The 24,571-nt window shown below is 35.7% G+C and overlaps 1 protein-coding gene and 1 pseudogene across 1 annotated transcript in view; one reads left to right on the top strand and one right to left on the bottom strand.

The window, feature by feature from the left end:
• Positions 1 to 24,571, bottom strand: part of HFM1 (HFM1, ATP-dependent DNA helicase homolog) — a 98,307-nt gene that overhangs the window by 39,058 nt on the left and 34,678 nt on the right. Inside the window, exons 18-26 of the mRNA XM_005857197.2 lie at positions 22,370 to 22,503; positions 21,551 to 21,598; positions 18,745 to 18,825; positions 13,653 to 13,744; positions 12,174 to 12,280; positions 12,032 to 12,079; positions 3,685 to 3,782; positions 3,472 to 3,603; positions 450 to 535 (exon numbers count right to left, since the gene is read on the bottom strand). Coding sequence (XP_005857259.1) covers positions 450 to 535; positions 3,472 to 3,603; positions 3,685 to 3,782; positions 12,032 to 12,079; positions 12,174 to 12,280; positions 13,653 to 13,744; positions 18,745 to 18,825; positions 21,551 to 21,598; positions 22,370 to 22,503 — 826 coding nt within the window. The remainder of the gene's footprint in view (positions 1 to 449; positions 536 to 3,471; positions 3,604 to 3,684; positions 3,783 to 12,031; positions 12,080 to 12,173; positions 12,281 to 13,652; positions 13,745 to 18,744; positions 18,826 to 21,550; positions 21,599 to 22,369; positions 22,504 to 24,571) is intronic.
• On the top strand, positions 15,435 to 15,711 carry LOC106726703 (annotated as a pseudogene).

Below are 24,571 nucleotides of genomic sequence, written 5' to 3'. Positions count from 1 at the left end.
AAAATTATTTTAGTAAAATACTTTATATAACAAATAGGTTTTTGTTGTTATTGTTGTTAATCCTCACCAGAGGATATTTTTTCCCATTGATTTTGGAGACAGTGGAGGGGAGGGAGGAAGAGGACGAGGGAGAGAGAGAGAGAAGAAAAGAGAGAAAGAAACATCGATGTGAGAGAGATTGGAATCAAACCTGCAACCCAGGCACATTGTCCCTGACTGGGAATCAAACCCTCAACCCTTAGGTGCCCGGGCCAACACTCTAACCACTGAGCACAACGGCCAGGGCTAGTCAATAGTTTTAGTAATGCTTATTACTTAAAACCTTAAGTTAAAATACTTATGACTATAAGAAGAAAAATCATTTTACTTGAAATAAATATATAAAAGTTAAGCTTTAGAATTCACATTAAGAATAGAGGTAATATTAGGAATAAGTGAATGTTAAATACCATTTCAAGTTCCCTTGCATCTGTTTCTTCTATTTTTTTAAAGGAAGTCAAACCTGCATTAACCATTGCATTTGACAATGTTATACCTGTGGAAAATTAATCAAATAGCAGTTTTTAAACAATCTATTTTAAACAAAATATATATTTAAATATTTAACTACATTAGTAAAAAAGTTAGATTCAGACTAATAACTGATTTATATTTTTATTGATTTCAGAGAGGAAAGGAGAGGGAGAGAGAATCATTGATCAGCTGCATCCTGCACAACGCCTACTGGGGATCAAGCCTGCAAGTCGGGCATGTGCCCTTGACCGGTATCGAATTTGGGACCCTTCAGTCTGCAGGTCGATACTCTATCCACTGTGCCAAACTGGCTAGGGCTAATTTTTTAAAGTTTTAAAAAATGTTTTCAGTTAAATTAGTTGGGAAGTGACATTATTCAGTTGTTTATATCTTTTTTTCAAACTGAAATAAACATGCATTTGCTTACTATACAAAAGAAAGGAATTCTTCAGTTCACATGATGGCTTAGCCCTTAGTTTTATCATATGTCATCCATAAAGCAAGTATCAAGAGACACCTATTATTATATTCGTGTTTGAAAAAGGCAACATGATTCAGGAATGAGAATATTGCTTTATGAAACTATGGTATTCTGAGCATTTCTGTCTTAGAGTTCTCTCTTGTCTGTACCTAAATAAGATAATTTTACTCTTCTGCTTAAAATTTCCAACACCTTTCCATTGCATTTGGAATAAAATTGCAATTTCCTTACTATAGCCAAACTCCCTTGCCTGTATGCCTTGACCACAGCCTACCTCTCCCATCTAATTGTCTACCCTTCTCCTCTTGCTGAATATTGTCCAGCCACAATATATATTTTGTTCCTTAAATATATCAAGTTCACTTCCATCTTTGGACCTTTTCTTTTTGCTTTAAGAAACTAAAATTTTAAATTATTATACTCATGAATGAATTTAGCCAAATCCCCAAATAGAAGATATTGTCAGAAGTATAAAATTCCAAAATATCACCACTCTGTGTACGCACATATATTACTGATGATGGTATGACACTCCTATTTCCTTACATCTTTATTCTTTCATGGGAATTTTTCTTATACTTAAGACACAACTACTATTCATAATTCCTTTATGTTCATTTTCATTTTCCCTCAAAACTTCTGAATTTTAATTTTTCAGTTTATAAACATTGTTGAAAATCAATGTGTATTCTTTATTTCTTTCCTGATGCTCTTATAAGAGCTTAGATTTGCTTTTTTGCTTGATTCACTTTTCTATGATTAAATGTAGAAAAATGTTAGAGTTCGACAATTAGGGAGATACAGAATTCAACCAACACTCAGACTGACAATATTCTAAGGTCAGAAAGACTGGCTTTTTCAAGTACAATGAAACCTTTATTAGTAACCATTTAATCTAATTTCAACTTTTTCTGTAAATTGCTATTTCTTAACTGTTATATGGAACCTCCTTCACAATTCAGAACTCTTGTCTTTGTGGGATGAGTGTGGCATTTGGTTTGCCCGGACTTCTGTAGGAAGGTGACCCTTTTCATCAGGAATATCTCCTCGAATTGGACCTTACTTTCACCAGCCAATCCCCACCTTCACCCCAGCTCCCAGAGCTAGTCAGCTCTCTGCTACCAACTGATTTCAAATTTCAAGGAAATAAAAAAGTAGGAGATCTTTGTTATAAGGAATAATAACACAATCCCTTATATGATTTTTTCATGTCCCAAGATGCATATCCTATATAATAAAAGCATAATATGCTAAGTGTCCGACCAATTGGTCAACCATTCAGTAGACGGCTCGACCAGTTGCTATGATGTGCACTGACCACCAGGGGGCAGACACTCTGACTGGTAGGTTAGCTTGCTGCTGGGGTCCGGCCGATCGGTACTGGGCGAGAGGGCTGGACACACCCTGGAGCCCTCCTGCAGTCCCCCCCTGGCAGGCCAGCCCCCATCAGCCCCAATTGGGACTGGGCGAAATGGTCCCAATTGGCCCCAATCACTGGCCAGGTCGAGGGACCCCACCATGCACAAATTCGTGCACTGGGCCTCTAGTAAAATTGTAAAGCTAACTAGACTGTCAGTCATGGGCTAACAACTCTCTTTTTAGAGTTCTACCGAAGAAGGAGGAGGGTCACAAAGCCAATGGCAGCAAACTGGAAAACTCCAGAGTGTTTTAGTCATACCCCAGTCTTTGTAAATGTCCCCCTCTAGAGTCTTTCAGTTCACACCCTGAACTAGATCCCAACAGACAGGAAATAGTCAGGCATAATCTTTTGTCTGCAGAATCTTTAAGAAGATTAGTACTAATATCATGCTGTTATTGAAAAAAATAAAGTTGAGATATAAGTAAGTGGTATAATTTTCTATAATGAATTAGGAATGCCAAGACTGCTAGTTCTGTACCTTGTCACTGAGATCAAAACAAAATAGTCATAAAAGTGGAAGAGAGAGCAACTCATAGTTACCTAGTTACTAAAACAAAATTTCACTTTTGATTTGAAAACAAATTTAAAAGTAAGAGAAATAGTTTTCATTGGGTTTCCTAATTAATTTAAAATGGAATCCTTTAAGCCAGAGTAAATAAAAATCAGACTTTCAAGACAAGTAAAGTACAGTACCTCATTTAGGCCTACAAACATAGTTTTCCTTTATAGGTCTATAACAGTGATGGCGAACCTTTTGAGCTCGGCGTGTCAGCATTTTGAAAACCCCTAACTTAACTCTGGTGCCGTGTCACATACAGAAATTTTTTGATATTTGCAACCATAGTAAAACAAAGACTTATATTTTTGATATTTATTTTATATATTTAAATGCCATTTAACAAAGAAAAATCAACCCAAAAAATGAGTTCGTGTGTCACCTCTGACACGCGTGTCATAGGTTCGCCATCACTGGTCTATAATCATCATAGAATAATTTTCCTAACAGCAAAATAAATTGCAAACATTGACAAACTGCCTGCCTATATTCAGTACCTACCAATTTTTTCCAGCTGTTTGGATACATGCAGAGAGTTTTCCCAAAGTTTACATCGAAAACATTTAGCTAAAATCAAACTGTTCAATAGTACAGCAAAGTTCTTTTCTTGAAGAGCCACAAACTCTGACAACCCTAAAAAAAAGTTTCCAATATTAAATCTAGTACACTAGTTAACTGAAAAAATATTGAAAATACAAGAATCCTGTAACATACATCTTGTAATTCGTGAGCCACTTCTGAAAATCTTTGAGGTATCTTGTGTCAAAGCAAAGTCCTGTATGGGAATGCATCCTAACTGAGCCTGAATAAGACTGGGGAGAAAAAACATTCATTATTTACTTTTAAAAATTATTATCTCACAGTATTTGACATCATTGACTGAAATATCTCTTCTTAAAATTCCTCTCTGACTTGATTTCTGTGACAATACATGATCTATATTTTATATCATTATTGTTGCAAGTATTTTTTACTTCTTTTACCCAATATCCAAAAGTTCAGTTCTCACTTCCCTTCTCTTCTTTATTCACCTCTCTTTCTCTCAAAAATCTCATTTCTTCTCAAGACTTTCATTATCTCTAGATTGATAAACTTCTAATGCTTACAGGGCACAGTCACTTAGACTGTTTAACCTCAACACATCTAAACTATTTGTCATATTCTCCTTCAATACAGTTCTGTCTTTGGGTTTTATTATATATAAGTATTATAGAAAAACAATACAAACTGTATAATCAACAAATATTTATTAAATGCCTATGTGTAACAAGCATAATTTAGGTGCTGATGACTCTGTTCAACATATGAAGGTCAGTATCATATTCGTTAATTATTAGAAATCAGCAGCTGCTTGGCTTCAAAATTTGAGAGCTATGTAGTAAAAGAGGAAAAAAGGAGCTACCAGCCACTGTGCTATTATCCCAGGTTCTTTGCTACTTATTTCTACTGTTTACTTATCTAACCAGAAATTGATACACAATAATTCTATGGATGTAATTAAAATCATTAGACTCTCTTGTATTCTCTCTTGGGGGGTATTTTCTAGAAAATTTGTAGTCAAATATTTTATAGAAAATAAGAAAAACAAAACAAATGGAGCAAATGTACAATCAAAAAGAAAAAGACAGAAGGAAGAAAATAAAGACAAAATCAGAAATTAGTGAAATAGAAAATAATAGAAAGGAAAGATAAAAAAAAACAACTAAAGTGAATAGAACTATTAAACATAGTCAATACCTAAAAATAAATGACTTAAAAAGATTACAATATAGCCCAGCCAAGGTGGCTCAGTGGCTGAGCATTGATCTATGAACCAGAGGTCATGGTCCGATTCCCGGTCAGGTCACAAGCCTGGGTTGTAGGCTCAATCCCCAGTGTGGGATGTGCAAGAGGCAGCCAATCAAGGATTCTCTCTCACCATTGATGTTTCTATTTCTCTCTCCCTCTCCCTTCCTCTCTGAAATAGTCTGAGACTCCCTCCTGATTGAAAACGACAACCGCGCCCTCAGCCACCAGCCCGCTTTGCGCGCGCACCTCGGTACCTTTAAATTTTCCACACTGCGCCTCCTCTGAGCCTCGGTGTGCTGTTGTCTTTCCTTCTAGTTGAAGAGTCTCTCCTCAGCCAGCCTTCCTGTGGTTCTGGGTGATGTCCGTTCCGTCTTTTAGTTGTATTTTTGAAGTGGTTGTTAGCGGCAGCAATCTCCGGTGTTTACCTATGCCGCCATCTTGGTCGTCTCCCAAAAATATATATTTTTAAAAAAGATTACAATAGAGAAACCTCTTGCATATCTGATTATGAAAAAGAAAAGGACACAAATACTATTAGAAACTAGAAAGGAGACATTATATATTTAGAGGAACATTTTAACTTATTAGAGAACAAAACTTTATGCCATAAAAACTAGCAAGGTAGATGAAATGAATGATATCTCAGAAACATATAAATTAACAAAAATTGACTCAATAAAAGTTAGAAACCCTGTAAAAAACAAAGAACATAAAAAGTTTTTTTAGAGAAACCCAACTTTCAGATCCAGTAACTGTGATGAACTAAAAGGGGTTGCTGCTTCTGTACCCTGAACCCAAACCTGTTTTTACAAATAAGTGAGAAGGAGGTTGAAGGATCCCAGAATCTAATCCAAAAAGTGTGAAAAATCCCTTGGTGGTGAAACATTGGAAACTTGACCACTAAAAACAGTAATAAGACAAGTTTTCATCTACAAGTTAAGGAAAACAGAGTTAAAAAAAAACAAACCACTAGAAATCAAGGAAATAACTATTAGAAATCACTCTTTATAGATAAAACTAGTGGCCTGGTGCACGAAATTTGTGCACATTAAAAGGGAATTAGAGAAAATATTTTAATATTGCTATTTGCTCTTTCTCTATAATAGAAGTTTCAGAGATGAAAGTATTTGCCCTTTCTCTATAATAGAAGTGTCAGAGATGAAGGAAAATTAGTAAAATGTATATGAAAATCTCCCTCTTGTCAGAGTCTGGGCTGTGCCATGCGACCCAGAGTCAAGTCCCCACCCATCCGCGCGTGCCTCAAAATTGCACGAGATCCAGACCTGGCTGGCCCCAACCCCGTCAAGCCCTGCTGGGTGGGGGGGTGCACCCTCAGGTCCCCTGGCCCAGTGCCGGGCGGGGGGCACAGCCTCAGGTCCTCCAGCCTGGTGCCAGGAGGGGGGCACAGTTTCAGGTCTCCCAGCCCAGTGCCAGGGCGGGGGCACGTCCTGAGGTCCCCTGTCAAGCCCCACCAGGTGGGGTTGTGGCCTGAGGTCCCCTGGCCCGGGCTGGGGCGGAGGGTGTGGCCTGAGGTCCCTCGGCCCAGACCGGGGTGGAAGGTGCAGCCTGAGGTCCCCCGGACTGGCACCAGGGCGGGGGGCATGACTTGTGGTCCCCCGGACCGGCGCTGGGGTGGAGGGCATGGCCTGAGGTCCCCTGTCAGGCCCCACCAGGTGGGGGCGCAGCCTCAGGTCCCCTGCCCCGGCCCAGAGCCACGCAGCCTCTGGTCCCTGCTGATCGCTCGTTATGGCTCCTTATGGGAACCCTGCCTCTGCTGTGGGCGCAGCCATCTTGTGTTATGGGAACCCCACCTCTGCTGTGGGTGCAGCCATCTTGTGACAGTGTGAGGGTTAATTTGCATATTACCTCTTTATTATATTAGGATGATTGTCTACCTAGGAACTTCCAGCAAACCAACTTAAGAACTATTAGTACTGTTGATAGTTTGGCGAGATGGACGGTGCAGCCTGAGGTCCCCCGGACTGGCACCGGGGTGGGGGGCATGCCTTGTGGTCCCCCGGCCTGGCGCTGGGGTGGAGGGCATGGCCTGAGGTCCCCTGTCAGGCCCCACCAGGTGGGGGCGCAGCCTCAGGTCCCCTGCCCCGGCCCAGAGCCACGCAGCCTCTGGTCCCTGCTGATCGCTCGTTATGGCTCCTTATGGGAACCCTGCCTCTGCTGTGGGCGCAGCCATCTTGTGTTATGGGAACCCCACCTCTGCTGTGGGTGCAGCCATCTTGTGACAGTGTGAGGGTTAATTTGCATATTACCTCTTTATTATATTAGGATGATTGTCTACCTAGGAACTTCCAGCAAACCAACTTAAGAACTATTAGTACTGTTGATAGTTTGGCGAGATAGCCAAATAAAACAATCAAAATTCAAAAAAAAGTAGCCTTCCTATATATCATCAATGAATGATTTATAAAATGCAACGTTATGTTATTCAATGTAAAAAAGGACGCGGGCCTGGACAGTGTTGTTCAGTGGTTGAGCGTTGAACCATGAACCAGGAGGTCATGGTTTGATTCCTGGTCAGGGAACATGCCTGGGTTGCAGGCTCGATCGCCAGTGGGGGATATGCAGGAGACAGCCAATCAAGGATTCTCTCTCATCATGGATGTTTCGGTTTTTTTTTTAATCCTCACCCAAAGAGTGAGGATATTTTTTTCCATTGATTTCTAGAGAAAATGGAAGGGACGGGGGGAGAGAGAGAGAGAAACATCAATGTGAGAGAGACACGTTTATTGGTTGCCTCCTGAACACACCCCAACCTGGATTAGGGATCAAACCTGCAACTTAGGCATGTGCCCTTGACCAGGAATCGAATCTGTAGGCCAATGCTCTAACCACTGAGCAATGCTGGCCAGGGTTCATCATTGATGTTTCTATCCCTCTCTCTCCCTTCTTTTCTCTGAATTCAATTAAAGAAAACATATTTTTTTTAAAAAACTCTGTTCACACTATCAAACTATGTAAAATGCCAAGAAATAAACCTAACAAGAGATATAAATCCTAAATAATCTTACCTAATAATAAATGAACATGTAAACTGACTGTACCTTTGCTACACTAACCAGCCAATCAGGAGAGTATGCAAATTAACCTAACAACGATGGCAGTTAATTTGCATACATAGGCTCCAAGCGGTGGAGCGAAGCCTGAAGGCCCCGGAGCAGCGACGACTGGAGCAGCGAAGCCTCACGGCCTCAGAGCAGTGACGGCCGGAGCCCGGCCAGAGCGAAGGCCTGGGTCCCAGGTGCCAGAGGAAAACCGGTGCCAGCAGCCAGGGGAAAGGAAGGCCTATTGCACGAATCTCTTCATGCAACAGGCCTCTAGTTAAATATAAAATACCACAGAAAGACATAAAGATCTGAATGGATGAAGACAGACCATATACCTAAATAGACTTCAAAACTGTAAGAATTCTTTCCCAAACTAATCTATAAAGCCAATTTCAACAGGACTTTTTATAGACCTTGATGAACTGACTCTAAAGTTCATAGGGATCTAGCGGCGGTTAATTTGCATACATAGGCTCCAAGCGGTGGAGCGAAGCCTGACGGCCCCGGAGCAGCGACAACTGGAGCAGCGAAGCCTCACGGCCTCAGAGCATGATGGCCGGAGCCTGGCCAGAGCGAAGGCCTGGGTCCCAGGTGCCGGAGGAAAACCGGTGCCAGCAGCCAGGGGAAAGGAAGGCCTATTGCACGAATCTCTTCATGCAACAGGCCTCTAGTTAAATATAAAATACCACAGAAAGACATAAAGATCTGAATGGATGAAGACAGACCATATACCTAAATAGACTTCAAAACTGTAAGAATTCTTTCCCAAACTAATCTATAAAGCCAATTTCAACAGGACTTTTTATAGACCTTGATGAACTGACTCTAAAGTTCATAGGGATCTAGCCCTGGCAAGTGTGGCTCAGTTGGTTGGAGCATCATCCCATGCAGTGAAGGCTAGTGGGTTCAATTCCCAATCAGGGCACATACCCAGGTTGCAGGTTCGATCCCCAGTAAGGGCTGGGGTGCAGGAGGTAGCCAATAGATGATGTCTTTATCTCTCCTTCTCCCTTCTTCTCTCTCCAGAATCAATGAAAAACATATCCTCCAGTGAGGATTAAAATAAAAATAATAAAAATAAAGTCCATAGGGATCAAAAGTTCATAATGATCATAGGGAGAAAACTGCAGTAATAGCTCAAAACATCTTTTACAGATCAATAAGGAGGGACTTGCCTTATCAGATAACAAAACAAGCAATAAAAGAAGAGTAAATAAAACAATGTGGTATTGTCACGGCAACAAAATAAATAGACTAACAGTAAATATTTACCAAATACTCCTGACTATCTTTGGAAGACAAAATATAATTAATTCTTAACTCATACCATACATAAAAATTAACTCCAAATGCCTTATGAAAAGCCTACAAGTAAAAATAAAATGATTTTAAAGTATTAGAAGAAATGATAGGAAAAGTCCTATGATTTTAGAATGCAGGGCAGAGACTGCTTTCCTACCAACATTCATTCTCACTTTCCTTCTTAAAAGCAAAATCCCAGTTTTAATCTAGACACATGCCACCAAGACACTTCCCAGTCTCCTTTGCATGTAGATATAGCCATGGAACTAGGTGCAAAAGTGAGTTGGGACTTCCAAGAAGTCTACTGAACCGAGAGAGGATACTCAAATGTAATGGCTACAGCTCTAGCAGTCTTTTTGGACAATGAGGTGACCTTGAAATAAGTCATGAAGCTACCTCAGATTCTCTACTTTGAGTTATCTATTCTGTGATAAAAAAGTAGCCTATCTTGTTTAAGCTATTGTTATTCATTTTATTGCTGTTTGACTAGTTGAGGCTATTCTAAGAAATACAAGATATAAAAGATCTTCCTAACATGATTTTATAGCAGTTTAAATAACATGTATATTCCCTAATAATTATTCCCTCCTAATAATAATATTCCCTTCTATATCCTAAACCAAGCACATGGCATAGCATATCATAGCATTTGTGATTGCAAACTGAATAAAAATCACATTTCCTTTTGCATAAAACCAATTATGTATATTCCCTCCTAATTTTAAAATATAACTTTTTACTCATTAGATTGGCAAAAGTTCAAATATGCAAAACCACTATTGAGAAAATGTATGAAAATAGTCACTCTTTTTACATTGTGGATGGGAACTGTCAGAAAAGCCTTTTCAAAGGCAATTTGGCATTATACATGAAATCTTTTCATGTATGAACCCTTTTACCCAGAAATCCTTGAAAAGTATGGTATAAGTTCATTTTCAGCACCAATTATACTAGCAAATATTTATAAACTATATAACTATTCATCAAGAAGTGGTTAAAATTATAATATATTCATACTATAGGATGTATTGCTATTAAAATACATATTGCTATTATAATAAATGAAGTTGATATGTGTACATACTGATATAGAAAGAATATGACATTACTAGGGCAATAATTATAGCATGAGCTTGCTTATATATAGACATTACAAATGTTTATTAGCACACCAATATGTATGAAATAAATAGAAAGGAAATAAATAGAAAAATTTACATCATACTACTGGGGAAGGGAGATAGGGGGTAGTCAAGGGTGACCTTAGTCTTTGCTTTATAAATTTTACTTTTGACTCTTTACAAATAAATCCGTGTCTTACTTTCAAAATATAGTAACAAGAAACAAATTAATGAGAAATCACTGATTTGGAAATATATACTGAGTTCACTGGAAAATGTCATTTAAGAAAACAGCTAGGTTGAAGGCGAAAAACCTGGAAATTAAAGTTATGAAAAATAAAAAAACGTTAAAATAAAGGGCAGAAACTTGAAGGATAAAAATTTTAAGTTAAGAGGATTAACATCTGGTATTCAACAATGTAACAGGGAAAAGAGGGAGACATAAAAGTGGTAACTATTAGCCATCATCACCCACCAAAAGACTGTACATTCTGGATTAAGAAAGGCCCTCTCTCTCCCTGGCCAAACTCAAGTAGATGCATAATGGAGGGAAACAATAATGGGAAACAAAATTGTTATACGCATAAAAACAATTATAAAGTCATCAAATTTAAGTTTTAAATTAATCAAAAGAATGTATGACCCAATTTAAGGCAAGATAAATAAAAGCATTAAAATTGCAAATAGGGAGTTCTCAAGAAGATGCTTGTGGAAAAACACCTTGATTTGACTCACCAGTTGATGCTACAGAGTATATCAGAAAAAAACAAAACACTGAATCAAGAGATCTAGATTCTAGTTCTAGTTCAGTCTCCAATATAGCAACATAACCTTGGGCAAGTCACAACTTCTCTAGGCATCACTTACTTCATTTGTAAAATGGGAGGATTGGGAGATAATGATCTCTAAGGAATTAGAATTTCTAGAGAAATACAGCTAAGAAGCAGAACAAAAACTTCTGTTGTCTAAGCTATAAATCGGCCTGATAAATTGTTTAGAATGGGGAGAATTTTGTTTCTGAGACATCAAGGTATTTGGGAGATAAAATTCAACGTGATATCATGAAATATCCCATGGAAGGAGTGACCTCCTCTAGCTAAGGAGGGAAAAAATTTCTTTAGCTAACTGGTTTAATTGAGAACATACAAAAATCATTTTTACCTGAAATTGTATACTCGAAATCAAAAGGTTTAACACTACCATCTAAATATTCAGAAAACCAAGCACTTGGCATAGTACATCACTGCATTTATGATTGCAAACTGGGTAAAAGTCACTACAATTTACAATGTAACCTGTCTACTCTTCCACTTACAACTCCTCATTATAAACTTCCCATTCTTGGCAGAATATTCACCTCACTGTCATATATGCATTCCTTTACCCATGCTTTTGCTCTCTCCGAATGCCACTGTCATTCAACAGACATTTACTACATGTGTTTTCATACTGTCCATTATTTTTATATGTATGGTTCTCATTCAAGCTAACTTGAATGCTCTTGATGATAAGCATATCTTCTTTCTATCATCTACCTTGCCTGAACAGAACACACCCTCAATAAATATTTGTTGATTAAAAAATTTCACAAATCATCTGTTTAAATTGAAGTCTGAATTTTTAGAAATTAATTTCACGCCTACATTCTGACTCATTTTAATGTAAATATGTTCTTTTTTATACTCAGGAAAAATGTGAAATGAATTTTAAAACTATAAAAAATGTATAAATATGAATCATGAACAGGTAGTCAGTATTTTAAGACATTCAACAATGAATTATCTTTACCAATTTACTTTCATTTCTCTTGTTTTAATTTTTCCTTCCATTGGAAATCTGTAAATAAAAACACAAGGCAAAATTTTTATTATTACTTATTTTAACAAAATAAAACCTTTTAAAATTATTTAAAATATTTTAACTTCTGTACCTGATAGTTATTCGATTTGGACTTCTGTTCAAAGTATTCAAAGTTTTCTTCTCATTTATCCTTAATTGTACATCTAGAAATTCCTTGCAGCTGGCTATCATTTTGACCTATAAAATTTCAGCATTTGTCCATTTAATTATGTCCATTCTTTCCTGTCATCCACTTTCTCTATACTTATTTCTCATGTTGCCTTGGGACACCACAGTTTTATCATTGGGCATGATAGAGCTAAAAATTTGCTTTATACATTTTGCTTCTTTAAGGATTCACCCACTCATTCATTTATTAACAAAAGTTTACAAACACTTGTTATATGTCAGACATTGTGCTAGACACTGGGACTAAGACGTTAAAGATTAACAAAATAATCTTACACATAGTAAGCCTTCAGTAAATGTTGCTCTTAATACTATTACTACTATTATATTATTACTCCCCCTTCTATAGTTTGCAAACCATTATCTCTATTGAGGCTAACTTTGTAATGAAAAGAATGCTTTAGATATCATAGTTACGCCACATGACTTTGAGCAAAGCACTCTCTCTGCTTTGGTTTCTTGCATCTGTAAAATGAAACTAATTCCTATTCTAATTCTCTTACACATGTACTGAACTAAAAATCAGATGAATTAATGTTAACATTAAGATTTTTCTACTCTTGATTTCTTCTTAAAAATAATTTTACATGTAAATAAAGCCTACTTTTCACCAATTTTTGTGCTATTTTTAGTATAATCCTATTTAAAATAGTCAACTTAGATATTTTAAATTAAAATGAATGGCTTAAATTTAAAAATAAATATAAATACCTTGTTTTATAGTCATGTCCCCAGTAAAGGGAGAAAGCACCAATACAGTTACCAGTTACCAATATGACTATCGTTCTCTTCACTGCTATAGCTGCAAAGTTGCCACCACTGTTGATATCTTAGTATACCTGTTTTTACTCACATTTCCCTACAATCAGTTCTCTTTTTTTTGGTCTATCATCAATCCTATTCTATTTCTACTGTTACTGTTATTCTGTTGCAAAAGGTTTAGGGAAGAGTTGCATATATGCGGCACATGTGTCCCTCATTGTCCCTCACTAATGGCAGACTTTCATAATATGTCATGCCACATGATTTTGGGTCTTTCTCAACATATTGTACTTAGAAGCCACTACCAATGTAACTGGCATTCTCGTGTAAGTTGAAGGGTAACTGCCAGCCCTACTCTGAGTATGCATATAAATTTTCTTAGCCCTCAAAATACATACAACTCAAATCATAGATACAACTCAAAATACATTCTAAGACCTAATACTGAATATCTCATGATCAAATGTACATAAGGATGAAAGAGACATAAGCACTGTTAGAAATGCTTTCTTTTCTGCTCATTCATTCTTAAATTACATGATATACTAACTAGTTGTTTCCCCAAAATTATTTTATACTGTATTAGTTTGTATTTATTTTCTAATGAAAATCAATTTACCAGATCCAGTAAAGTTTCTTTTCCACTAATTGTACAAAATTTCTTCACTGTTTCAAATGTAATATAATACCAAGCCATCAACCTTCCTGTCTCTGTGGTAAAAGATGGAAAAATAAACATTTACTCCATCAGCTGAAACAACTTGCTTTTTCATGAGTTTAATAAACATTTCTTTAACATCTATTCCGTGCCTGTAATGACATCAAGAACAAAAGACACACCAACAAATCTAGAAGATGTAGTCTCTGAACTTATAGGTTGGCTAGGGAGATAACCAGATGAAAATAACTGGACTAGAGAACAAAGTCCAGTTAATGATAACATTTACATATACAAACTGAAATACAGAGGAAATTAAACTTAAGAGAATGGTCAATGTGGGGTGGCCTAGTAGAGATAATGGGTCTTGAGCAGGATTTAAAAGTAACTAATATGCCTCGGCAGAAAGGAAATAAAGCCATTATGACCTCAGGAAAAATCAAGATTTGCTAATAAAAAAAGTAAAGTTTAAAAGATTATCATTAGAATACTGTTATGAGAGATGTATGGCTTGATAAACATATGGCTTGGTCATATGTAGGTTATTTTACATAATGTAGGAATAATAGAAGTAATATTTCATATGTTTATTGTAAAGATTAAATGCAATAATCCATGTAAAGAACTTAGCATAGGGTCTAACATTAAATGTTGCCCACTTTCATTATCAAAACATGATGAATGATAGACTTACAGAGGCCCTGAAAGAGCCCTGAAATGCTATTTAAAGAGTTTAGATTTTGGATTTGATTTGTAAAATAAGAGTACCACTTAAAATTTTTGATCAAAATTTAATTAAATCGGAGTTTGAATATAAATTGTTTTAGAAATACAACATTGGGTTGACTGGAGTAGGGGATTTGAGTGGGGGTAAATAATTGATGAAATGGAATTTGTTTTAAAAGCTACTGGTTTCAATTATAAGTTGTCAAAAACATTACGAATAATTTCAAACCTTGTGAAACAGAAAATGACTGGGAACAGGAAAACGGCATACTGCTTTTCAAGAAAAGGATTAACATTTATGTATGTACTACAGGTTTTGCTGAAGAAGGGGAAAAAATTACATTCCATTAGACTTAGATACTCCATGGTACAGAAGATAAAAAAGGAACAGAGAAAGAACAAGGGCAGCTTAAAAGCTGCTTTCTCAATTAGGAGTCTAGTGAATATATTCAGCAAAAATGTGAGTAATTCAATGGTTCAGAAAATGGAGCTTCTGAGAGCAGTGTGTGAGATATCAAGAATATGGTTATCAAGGAAACTAAATATAACTAGGGCATATTTAAAGCTGCTGCTCTTATCCTAAGTGTTTATAAATTAATATAGGCCAGTGATGGCGAACCTATGACACGGGTGTCAGAGGTGACACGTGAACTCATTTTTTTGGTTGATTTTTCTTTGTTAAATGGCATTTAAATATATAAAATAAATATCAAAAATATAAGTCTTTGTTTTACTATGGTTGCAAAGATCAAAAAATTTCTATATGTGACATGGCACCAGAGTTAAGTTAGGGTTTTTCAAAATGCTGACACGCCGAGCTCAAAAGGTTCGCCATCACTGATATAGGCTATCTCCCTGTTAGAGAAAATTAAAGATTTTGGTAAAAGACTTGATACTTGCTGGGTTTTTAGTAAGGATGAAGGTTTCCTAAGTAAAGTATAAAAACAACATACAAAGATTCCAGAAGTGGCTCTCTGAGGGAGCGTGTGGCTTAGTGTGGCTTTGTTAGCGTCCACTATGCAGTACCATGGCCAGGTTCAAAAAGTGCAGAAAGGGGTTGGTGCAGCCCATCAACCTCATCTTCAGATATTTGTAAAATAGATTTCAGATTTAGGTGTGGCTTTATGAGCAAGTGAATATGTGGATAGAAGCCTGTATCATTGGTTTTGATGAGTATATGAATCTCATAGTAGATGATGCAGAAGAGATTCAATCTAAAAAAAAAAAAAAACAACTAGAGCGGATCATGCTAAAAGGAGATAATATCACTCTGCATCCAAGTGTCTCCACCTAGAAATGACTTAATGAAGTGAGAAATTATTGAAAAGCAATACAGTTTATGTTTTTCAGGTGTCCTTTGTTGGGAGAATAGTTCTTACACACTTATTCATGTTGGCTTACAATACCCTTATGTTACTACCAGATGACAATAAAATACGTTGAATTTTTTAAAAAATAACATAGAAAGGAAGCCATGAAGTAAGTGACTCAAGGTAGAAAAAAATAGAAAGAATTAAAAAAGATATGCAAGTGAAGAAAAGAAGTAAGGAGGCAACTTTGCTATCAATATAGCTAAGTGATTAATATTCTCATAGTAGCAAATTCAGGATAATTCAAAATAAAAGTTATACAGTTGGGGGTTGGGGTGGAGGTAGAGGCCATAAGACTGCACCTCTCACATCTCCTACTGGAGATGACCCCAGCTACTATGTTCTGAATCCATCACCATGTTCATACCGAGATCACACTTCTCAAAGATGCTCCAAACCAATGACTGAGCATGGCAGGAATATTAAGGTAGGCCTATAAGACAAGGGACTCCTCTGATGGGCAATTTTGACTTGAAGATTCCCCATCAGCTTTGCCAAATAGTTGTAGGACTGCAAATTTTCCATCTTTCTTTCCGTCCTTCTCACCCTCCCTCCTACAGAGGTTCAAGATGCAACCCAGTTCATTAACTTTTCAAGCCTCTTGCAGTTACACACCATTTTAAGAAGGATAAACCCTTCTTAAATTCACACAAACTAAGACTTGGCCTTTTGAGCCCTTCTCTTTTACACATTACCAGGTAGAATAACTAAAAAGCTCAACAAAAACATAAGCATACCAATGAAAATACCTAGATATTTCAGTACTATGATGACAGATTTAAAAATAAAAAACTGTATGAAGCAGAATTAAAACACAGAGGCTAAGAATTTAAATACAAAAAATAAATACTGCCCTAGCTGGTTTGACTCAGTGTATAGAGCGCTGGCTTGTGGACTGAAGGGTCCCAGGTTCAATTCCAGTCAAGGGCACATGCCTGGGTTGTAGGCTCGATTCCCATGAGGCAGCTGATCAATGGTTCTCTCTCATCATTGATGTTTCTATCTCTCTCTCCCTGTCCCTTTCTCTCTGAAATCAATAAAAATATATTTTTAAAAAGTAAATACTGAAAAAGGTAAAAGAAAATATTAGTAATATGCAGGAACAAGAAGTCACAAAAAAGAATTTATTAGAAATACTATATAAGAACGTCCGTCTACATTAATGGCAGGCTAAGTATGAAACAACCCTCCTGCTGAAGGCAACTAAAATAGCTAAATGAAATACAAGAAGTATTTTTTATAAAGCATCAAAGAACTAATATGATATTTATCTAGAAGAGGGCTTAAAACCAAAAGGATAAGTACACAAAATATTTACAAAAACTGATCACATACTAGGCCATAAACCAAGTCGCAAAAAATTTCAAAAGGTCATAATCATACAGAAAATGTTATCTGATCACAAAGCAACTGTAATAAAAAAAAACAACAACAACAAAAAGCTTGTTAGAAAAGAAAGGTACCTTAAAAAAATGTACAGAAATTAAGAACTATAGTTGCAAATAATCCATAGGTCAAAAAAGAAATCATAATGGAAATATGAAAATATAACAAACTGATTAATAATAAAAATACTACAAATCAAAGCTAATACAAATTATTGGCCTTAAATAAATATATAGTATTCTTGCAGCTGGCTGGTTAGCTCAGTTGGTTAGAGCGTGGTGCTAATAAATATATAGTATTCTTGAATACTTACATACATATTTATTTCCTGAAAATATACAACATATGCATTCCTATAAATTCTTGCATTCTGTAGAAATCTATACTAAATAGAACAGGGTTTATGGAAAAAGTATTGAAGCAAACAACTAAAGAATACATGCAACCTTGTAACAAGAACACTAACCTAAATAATAATCCTAATAAAAATACTACCACAGTTAAAAAGACATGTTAAATTCCTCATAAAATTGTACATACATACATATAACATTTTGTGTGTTGTTTTTTTTAAGTAGCTTGATGATAGAGGGTGTAACAAGAGGCTGCTGAGTTATAAACACAAAGGACAAAATGTCCAAAGATTGGGCATTGCATAATAGATATTTTCAAGGCAAAATACATGGCTAACCTGGCCCAGAGGAGGATCAGGTAAATGGGCATCATGTACAGTAATGTATTCCTCTGAGAATTCAGGTACATTTAGCTAGATTTGCATATTTTATGTTAAACTGCTGGAATAATGAAGTCAATATTACATCCCAAGAAACTTCTAATCATGAGTGCTAAAATTATAAAACATTCGTTCTCTCTTCTATTATACTCTAAATAGAATGAAAGTGAGAGCATAAGTAATCAATGTTTGAATAATTTAGAACTGGGAAAAGGATATCTACAAGTTATAGCAGGTTTGAAACAAACCAAAGATTTGAGCATTTCATTCCTCTGCCAGAAGTTACCAGAATCAGTGAAGACAAATTCTATGCTGGTCAAAAAGAAGCTCTATAATTTTATAAATAGGATTCTTGTATAAATTTATCATGTTAATGATGATACCATGTTGAGATCACAATTTAATTTTACCATCACCTAAGTTTAGAAGAACAAAATTTCGTATTTAGTCTTAAGCAAGCAATTGTGTTTTTCTTGTTTTTTGTGTTTTGTGTGTGTGTGTGTGTGTGTGTGTGTGTGTGTGTTTGTTGTTAATCCTCACCCGAGAACCTTTATCCACTGGATTTTTTTTTTCATTTTTATTTTTTTTAGTGGTGGTGGTGGGGGGGAGAGTAGAATGGATGGGGAGAGACAGAAAGAGAAACATCCATGTGAGACATACTGATTTGGTTGCCTCCCACACACAACTGGGGGTGGGATTGAGCCTGAAACTGAGGTACGTGCCTTTGACAGGAATCAAACCCACGAACCATCAGTCTGCGGGCCAGTGCTCTATCCACTGAGCCAAACTGGTCAGGGCAAGCAATTGTTATATTTATTAGCAATGATGGAAAAGTTACCAGTTGGTTTGAAATTAACACCTTCATCCATCGTTATCAAGTCCAGAGATGATAAATCATTCAGATTCTTCAAACATAAATCTGTTCAATTGTAGAAAACATTTTTATTTTAGCAAAATAAGGAAGCAGTACAAAATAAAATTTATTATTACATATGCTAAAGTTATGTTTCTGTGCAATTGTTCTGGGAAGAACTGTAAACCATACTTAAGTGGTAATAAAAAGCTCATTTAAATAAAAGAGTTGATAATATGCAAAAAAGTATTTTCTAATAGTAACAATAATACAAATAACAAGTGATAAAATAGCATTTACAACTTGGAGCTTTAAAATAATGTTTGTATTATCTCATTTAATCCTCAAAATAACATAATAAGGTAGGTGTATTAATATTATTTCCTGTACAAGTTAGGAAACTAAAAAATAGGCTAAGTAACTTGCTGTAGGTTTAAGTAATCACTTTGTCATATGACTTTAAATAAGGCAGTGGTTTCCTTTTTTAACTTTTATCAAAGATATAGACACACAAAGTATAGAGTCAAATAGTTCTAAAAGATAAAGAGTAAAATAGTTCTAAAATATTGTTCCAAAAACACCAGTCTTGTCCCTCCTCTGAGTTTGCCACTCTTAAGGCAACCACTTATGATTATTTTAACTGATGCTTTTGGTATTTATCTGAATATGGCACTATCGCTACTTGGAAGGATCCTCTGACAGGAAGCAATGCAAGTCACTCTCACTGATGGATGGGGATCAGAGTAGTAGGCTGCTGCTTAGAGTGTTCTCTCTGTCTTGTGCTATAAAGGCCCAGGAGACTGGAAACAGTTCAGAGCAGAGACTGGGATTGCCACAATCTGTTCAAGCTTAAGTAGACTGACAGCTCACAAAAATACAGCCCTTCGAAGGCAAGGTTCTTTGGGAAATATTTTAATTTAAGAACATTGCTTAGGCAGCTTGATCATTTTAATTGTTTTAAGTAAGGCTTTTGAAAGTTTTGCTAATTTTCTTAATTACCCACTATTAATTTAACCTTCAGAAAATTAATCAGCTAAAGAAGAATGCTTACTAATGCTGAGCACTATTCTAAGGTTTAGGTTTATAGCAGTGGGCAAGACAAGGTTCCTTCTCTATAGAACTTTTTAATGAAGAAAGCAATCAATAACAAATAATAAATAATACAGTTTCAGGTATTGAAAGGTACTATGAAGGAAAATAAAGCTTAGAAAGGACATAGCAAATTATAGATTTTAACTTTTAACTAAAGCTTATGTGTATTTCTGATATAAAGCTACATAATTTCTGATGTAAAGTAAAGATATAGTCATCCTAATTTTCAACATACATAAACATGTCAACTTTCCTAAGAACACAAAAATAGCAGTAACAACATGGAAATCATTTTGCCTTCCTCTCTGTAAGGTAGGTTTAACTAAAGTAGTCCAGGAGAACCTCTTTGAGCAGCAGATTATTTGGACAAAGGCCTAAATAAAAGGAAGGTGCAGGCCATGCAAAATATGTGAGAAGTATTCCAAGAATAAGGAACAGATAGTAAAAAACCTGAAGTGGAAACAAGCTTGATGTGTTTAAGGAACAGCAAGGGAGCCAACTGGGAAAGAGAGTAGAGTAAAAGAGGAAATGACAAGAGATGAAGTTAGAGAAATAGGCAGCAAGATATCAAGTAGGACGTTGTGGGCTCTGGTGAAAGCATGTATTTGATTCTAAGAGTGATGGGGAGCTACTGGAAGAAATTGAGCAAGAAAGCATAACCAAATTTAGAAACAGCACATTATATGCTAAGGACCCTTCTTAAGAGAATTAAGGCAGACCTCCAAGGATACCAAAACATTATATTCAGTTCAAATATAGACAAAACTTAGCTACCTTTATAATGGTTGAAGATAAGACAAATATACTGCCAATTTAACTAAAGTTAAATCATTACAGTTATCGGAATATAGCAAGATATTTCTTGGACTATCTGATTTCTTGTGTATATTTGATCACTATGATCACGATATATGCTTTAAAAATTCCATTACAAAATTGGTCAACAAATAAAGGATAATATAACTACTTTATAGATCTGTTTATCAACAGTGTTATAAATATATGTTATTGCTTATCACCATCTTTCAATAATATATTTATTCCTTAAGCAATACAATTTTACTGTTTCATCTTTAAATCTTCTCTGTATTCTTATTTGCCATATATGTACACCCAAGTATAGAATAAATTAAAATTGGCTAAATATTTTTAGTGGATTTAACATTGTTTTTCTTTCACTGAAAAAGTTACAATACAATGAAGAGGTAGGCATTTCTAATCCTAAAAATGCTCAACAATCTTCTAATATTTTAAAAGACAGTTAATGAAATACTAAGTGACTGAAAAATAAAGCTGGGGTTTGATAGGAACATATCATTAACACAGTTTAGAATAAGAAGCCCATTATCAAGCTAGGCTTATATTTTCAATCAAAATTAAACTAGAAAAGAAAAATAAAGAGTTGTGTCTATATAAAACATTTTCAAAGACCAGAGTCATTTAAAAAATAAAAAAATAACCAGGTTAACATATTATAGAAAGGAAGATATTCTGATGGAATCAACACATAGATTAATTAAGAAAATGTGTATGTGCTGAACTTTATTTTGGCGTGAAAAGAAATAACTCTTGTTTCTTCTCTTCAAACAATAGGTTACTTAAAAAAAATAATTCCCAAAGAGTATTCTTACTTTCACAATAACTGACCTTTTTTATTAAAGTTTATAGAATATAATTTTTTGGAGGAAATACATCTAACCTTGTAATTTTGCTTCAATTCCATCTTTGTTCAAACCAGATGCAAAACCTGTATAAGTTATAAAAATGTGTGAAAAATAAAATAGAATGGACTGAATTCATCTTTATAGGCTCAATTTATACCCTACTTAACTAGAAAAGTGTAGTCCAATTAAATATTAAATTAAAAAATAGCTTATGATTTTAAACAAGGCTTACATCTATAACAATAACCAGTGTTGAAATTCTTTCAATATCAAATGGCTTATCTTTTGCTTATTTGACTGTATAACAGTGACGGGGAATACTCTATATATTATTTTTCCTTAGAGATCTGAATGTTTTGAACCTGTATCCCTTAGAATGGTATTGCAACAAGTCAGGTTTTAATTTGATATTCAACAATCTCAAGTATTTTATAACCTGTACCACATGAAAGAACCCTCTAGAAGCAACATAACCAGATGTGTGTTACCTTTAGAAGCAGAATGAAAATTCCAGCAGCAATGGTAGTACTATATACTTTGATTTGAACGCCAGTTCAAATAAAATTCAAGACATTTTTACTTTATTTTAAATAATTTTAGGCATTTTTGTTATTTTTATCTGAGTTAATTTTTTCCCTAAAATGTCTGATTTCAAACCTTACTGAAAGACTAGAGATGAAATAATAAAGATTTTTCACAATTGTCTATTCTTGCCTCTAAATGTATTTATGACTCTTGTTACTTCTGTTTCTGCTACCTGTCAGTTTCTTTAATCTATTTTGTGACCTATTAAAACAAATATAGTTCCAACTGGTTTGAAAAAATTACTACTTTTCCAAGAAAAAGTAACAAACCATAATGAGATGGATTTTTCAAGGCTCTGATATAAAGCAAAGTTGATCGTATCCATTCCAAAGCAATATTTACATCTGTGATGGTATGCAATACTATCTCTGCATTCAAATGTTCAATAAGATGTCTGTGCAAACTAATTGGAAAAAGAATTTTTGCATTAGTAATAGGTATTTCAATGCCATAGCTCTTGCTGTTTTAAACTTCAATAATATTTTGAATAATTAAATAATATAACTGAATAATATACTTATTACTACTTTAATAATTCATTAAGATAACTTAATTTTCAAAAACATAAGAGAAAACCATTATATCAGTTCAACTTTTAGAAATATTATAGATTTCTCTTTATTCCATAGTTCTAGAAGACATTATTGTTTTAAAAAGAAGTGGGGAATGACAGCAAATAACAAGTGTTAATAAGGATGTGGAGAAAAGTGAACCTTTTGTGCACTGTTGGTGGGACTGTAAACTAGTGCAGCCACTACGGAAAGCAGTATGGAGAGTCCTCAAAAAAATAAAAATAGAACTACCATATGACCTAGCAATTCCACTTCTGAGTATTTATCTAAAGAAAGCAAAAAACACTAATTTGAAAAGACATATGCACCCTTATGTTTACAACAGCCAAGATATGGAAGCAACCTAGGTGTCCATCGATAAAGAGGAATGGATAAAGAAAACGTGGTACATATATACAATGGGACATTACTCAACCAGAAAAAAGAATGAAATCTTGCCATTTGTGACAATATAGACGTAGAAAATTACATTAAGTAAAATAAGTCAGACAAAGAAAAACAAATGTATTATTTCACTTATACCTGTATGTGGAATCTAAAAAACAAAATGAAACAAAAACTCAAAGATACAGAGAATTGATGGTTGCCAGAGGGGAGGAGGTTGGGGAGTTGAGCAGAAAAGGGAAGAGGATTAAGAAGTACAAACTTCCAGTTATAAAATAAGTCACAGGGATGTCATGTACAGCATAGGGAATAGAGTTGAAAATATGGCAGTAACTATGTATGGTGACAGATAGTTATTAAATTTACTGTTGTTGATCACTTTGTAAGGTATATAAATGTTGAATCATGTTGTACACCTCAAACTAACACAATATTGTATGTCGCATGGCAACTATAATTAAAAAATGAATAAAATCTGTTCTGGTTGGATAGGTCAGTTGCTTAGAGCATCATTCTGATACCCCAAGGTTGTGGGTTCAATTGGTCAGGGCACATATAAGAATCAACCAATGAATGCATAAATAAGTGGAAAAATAAATAGATGTTTCTCTCTCTCAACCCTTTCTCTTCCTCTAGAATCAATAAATTAAAATAAATAAATAAAATGTCAAAAAAAGCTAGGGTGTGAATTATATCCTATTCCCTCCAAGAGGATTATAATCAAACTAGGAGCCCAGCGAGCACATGGCACAGCCCGGCCAACCCTCCAACAGCCCTGCTTTGACACCCGAACCTGTCCACCCTGTCCACGCAGAGCTCCAGTGCGTCTGGCCCAAACCCTCTGGCCTTCTCTAGCCGCTTCAAGCCCCGCCCTCAGTCCCTCTAGTCGCCTTGGGCTGGTCCCGCCTTCTCTGGGTGCCTCCCCACTTCCACCCTGTCTCCGGAGCAATGCGGCGGCTCTGCCCCATCATGGTTCTGGAGGAGAGCATGGAAGCCTCCCGCCTGCTGCGCTGTGCTCCTTTCCCTGGCAGGTGGGCTGTGCGGCACTCAGAGTGCGAGCAGTGGGTGGCGAAGAACTGGTGAGGGGGGCGTTATGGGCTCTCACCCCTGCCCTCCCCAGCACAGGATGGTCCCGCCTCCTCCGGGTGCCTCCCCACTTCTGCCCCATCTCTGGAGCAACACCCCAGCTAATATGCTAATGACCTGGTCATTACCTGTTACGGAATATCGACCATTAGCATATTAGCTCTTTATTAGTATAGATACTTTACTAAAAGGACTCAGCTTGCTTATCTCTCTATCATTAAACAAATTTTAAATATGTAAAGAGAAGTGAAAATTATATTCCTCTTCATATGACTAATTTGGACTTTTATAACAAGGACACATGATACTGCATGCTAAGAAACACTGATGAATAAAAATATTGTATTATTTTTTAACTATTAAATTTCTTAAAAGGACATAAATTTTCTAGTTAAGATACTGAAAAGTTTCAAGCAAATGGCCTAATCA

This window comes from Myotis brandtii, unplaced genomic scaffold, assembly GCF_000412655.1.
Source record: "Myotis brandtii unplaced genomic scaffold, ASM41265v1 scaffold1083, whole genome shotgun sequence".
Classification (NCBI taxonomy): domain Eukaryota; kingdom Metazoa; phylum Chordata; class Mammalia; order Chiroptera; family Vespertilionidae; genus Myotis; species Myotis brandtii.
Note: the sequence above shows the minus strand (reverse complement) of the source record. Positions and strands in the feature narration are given on the sequence as shown.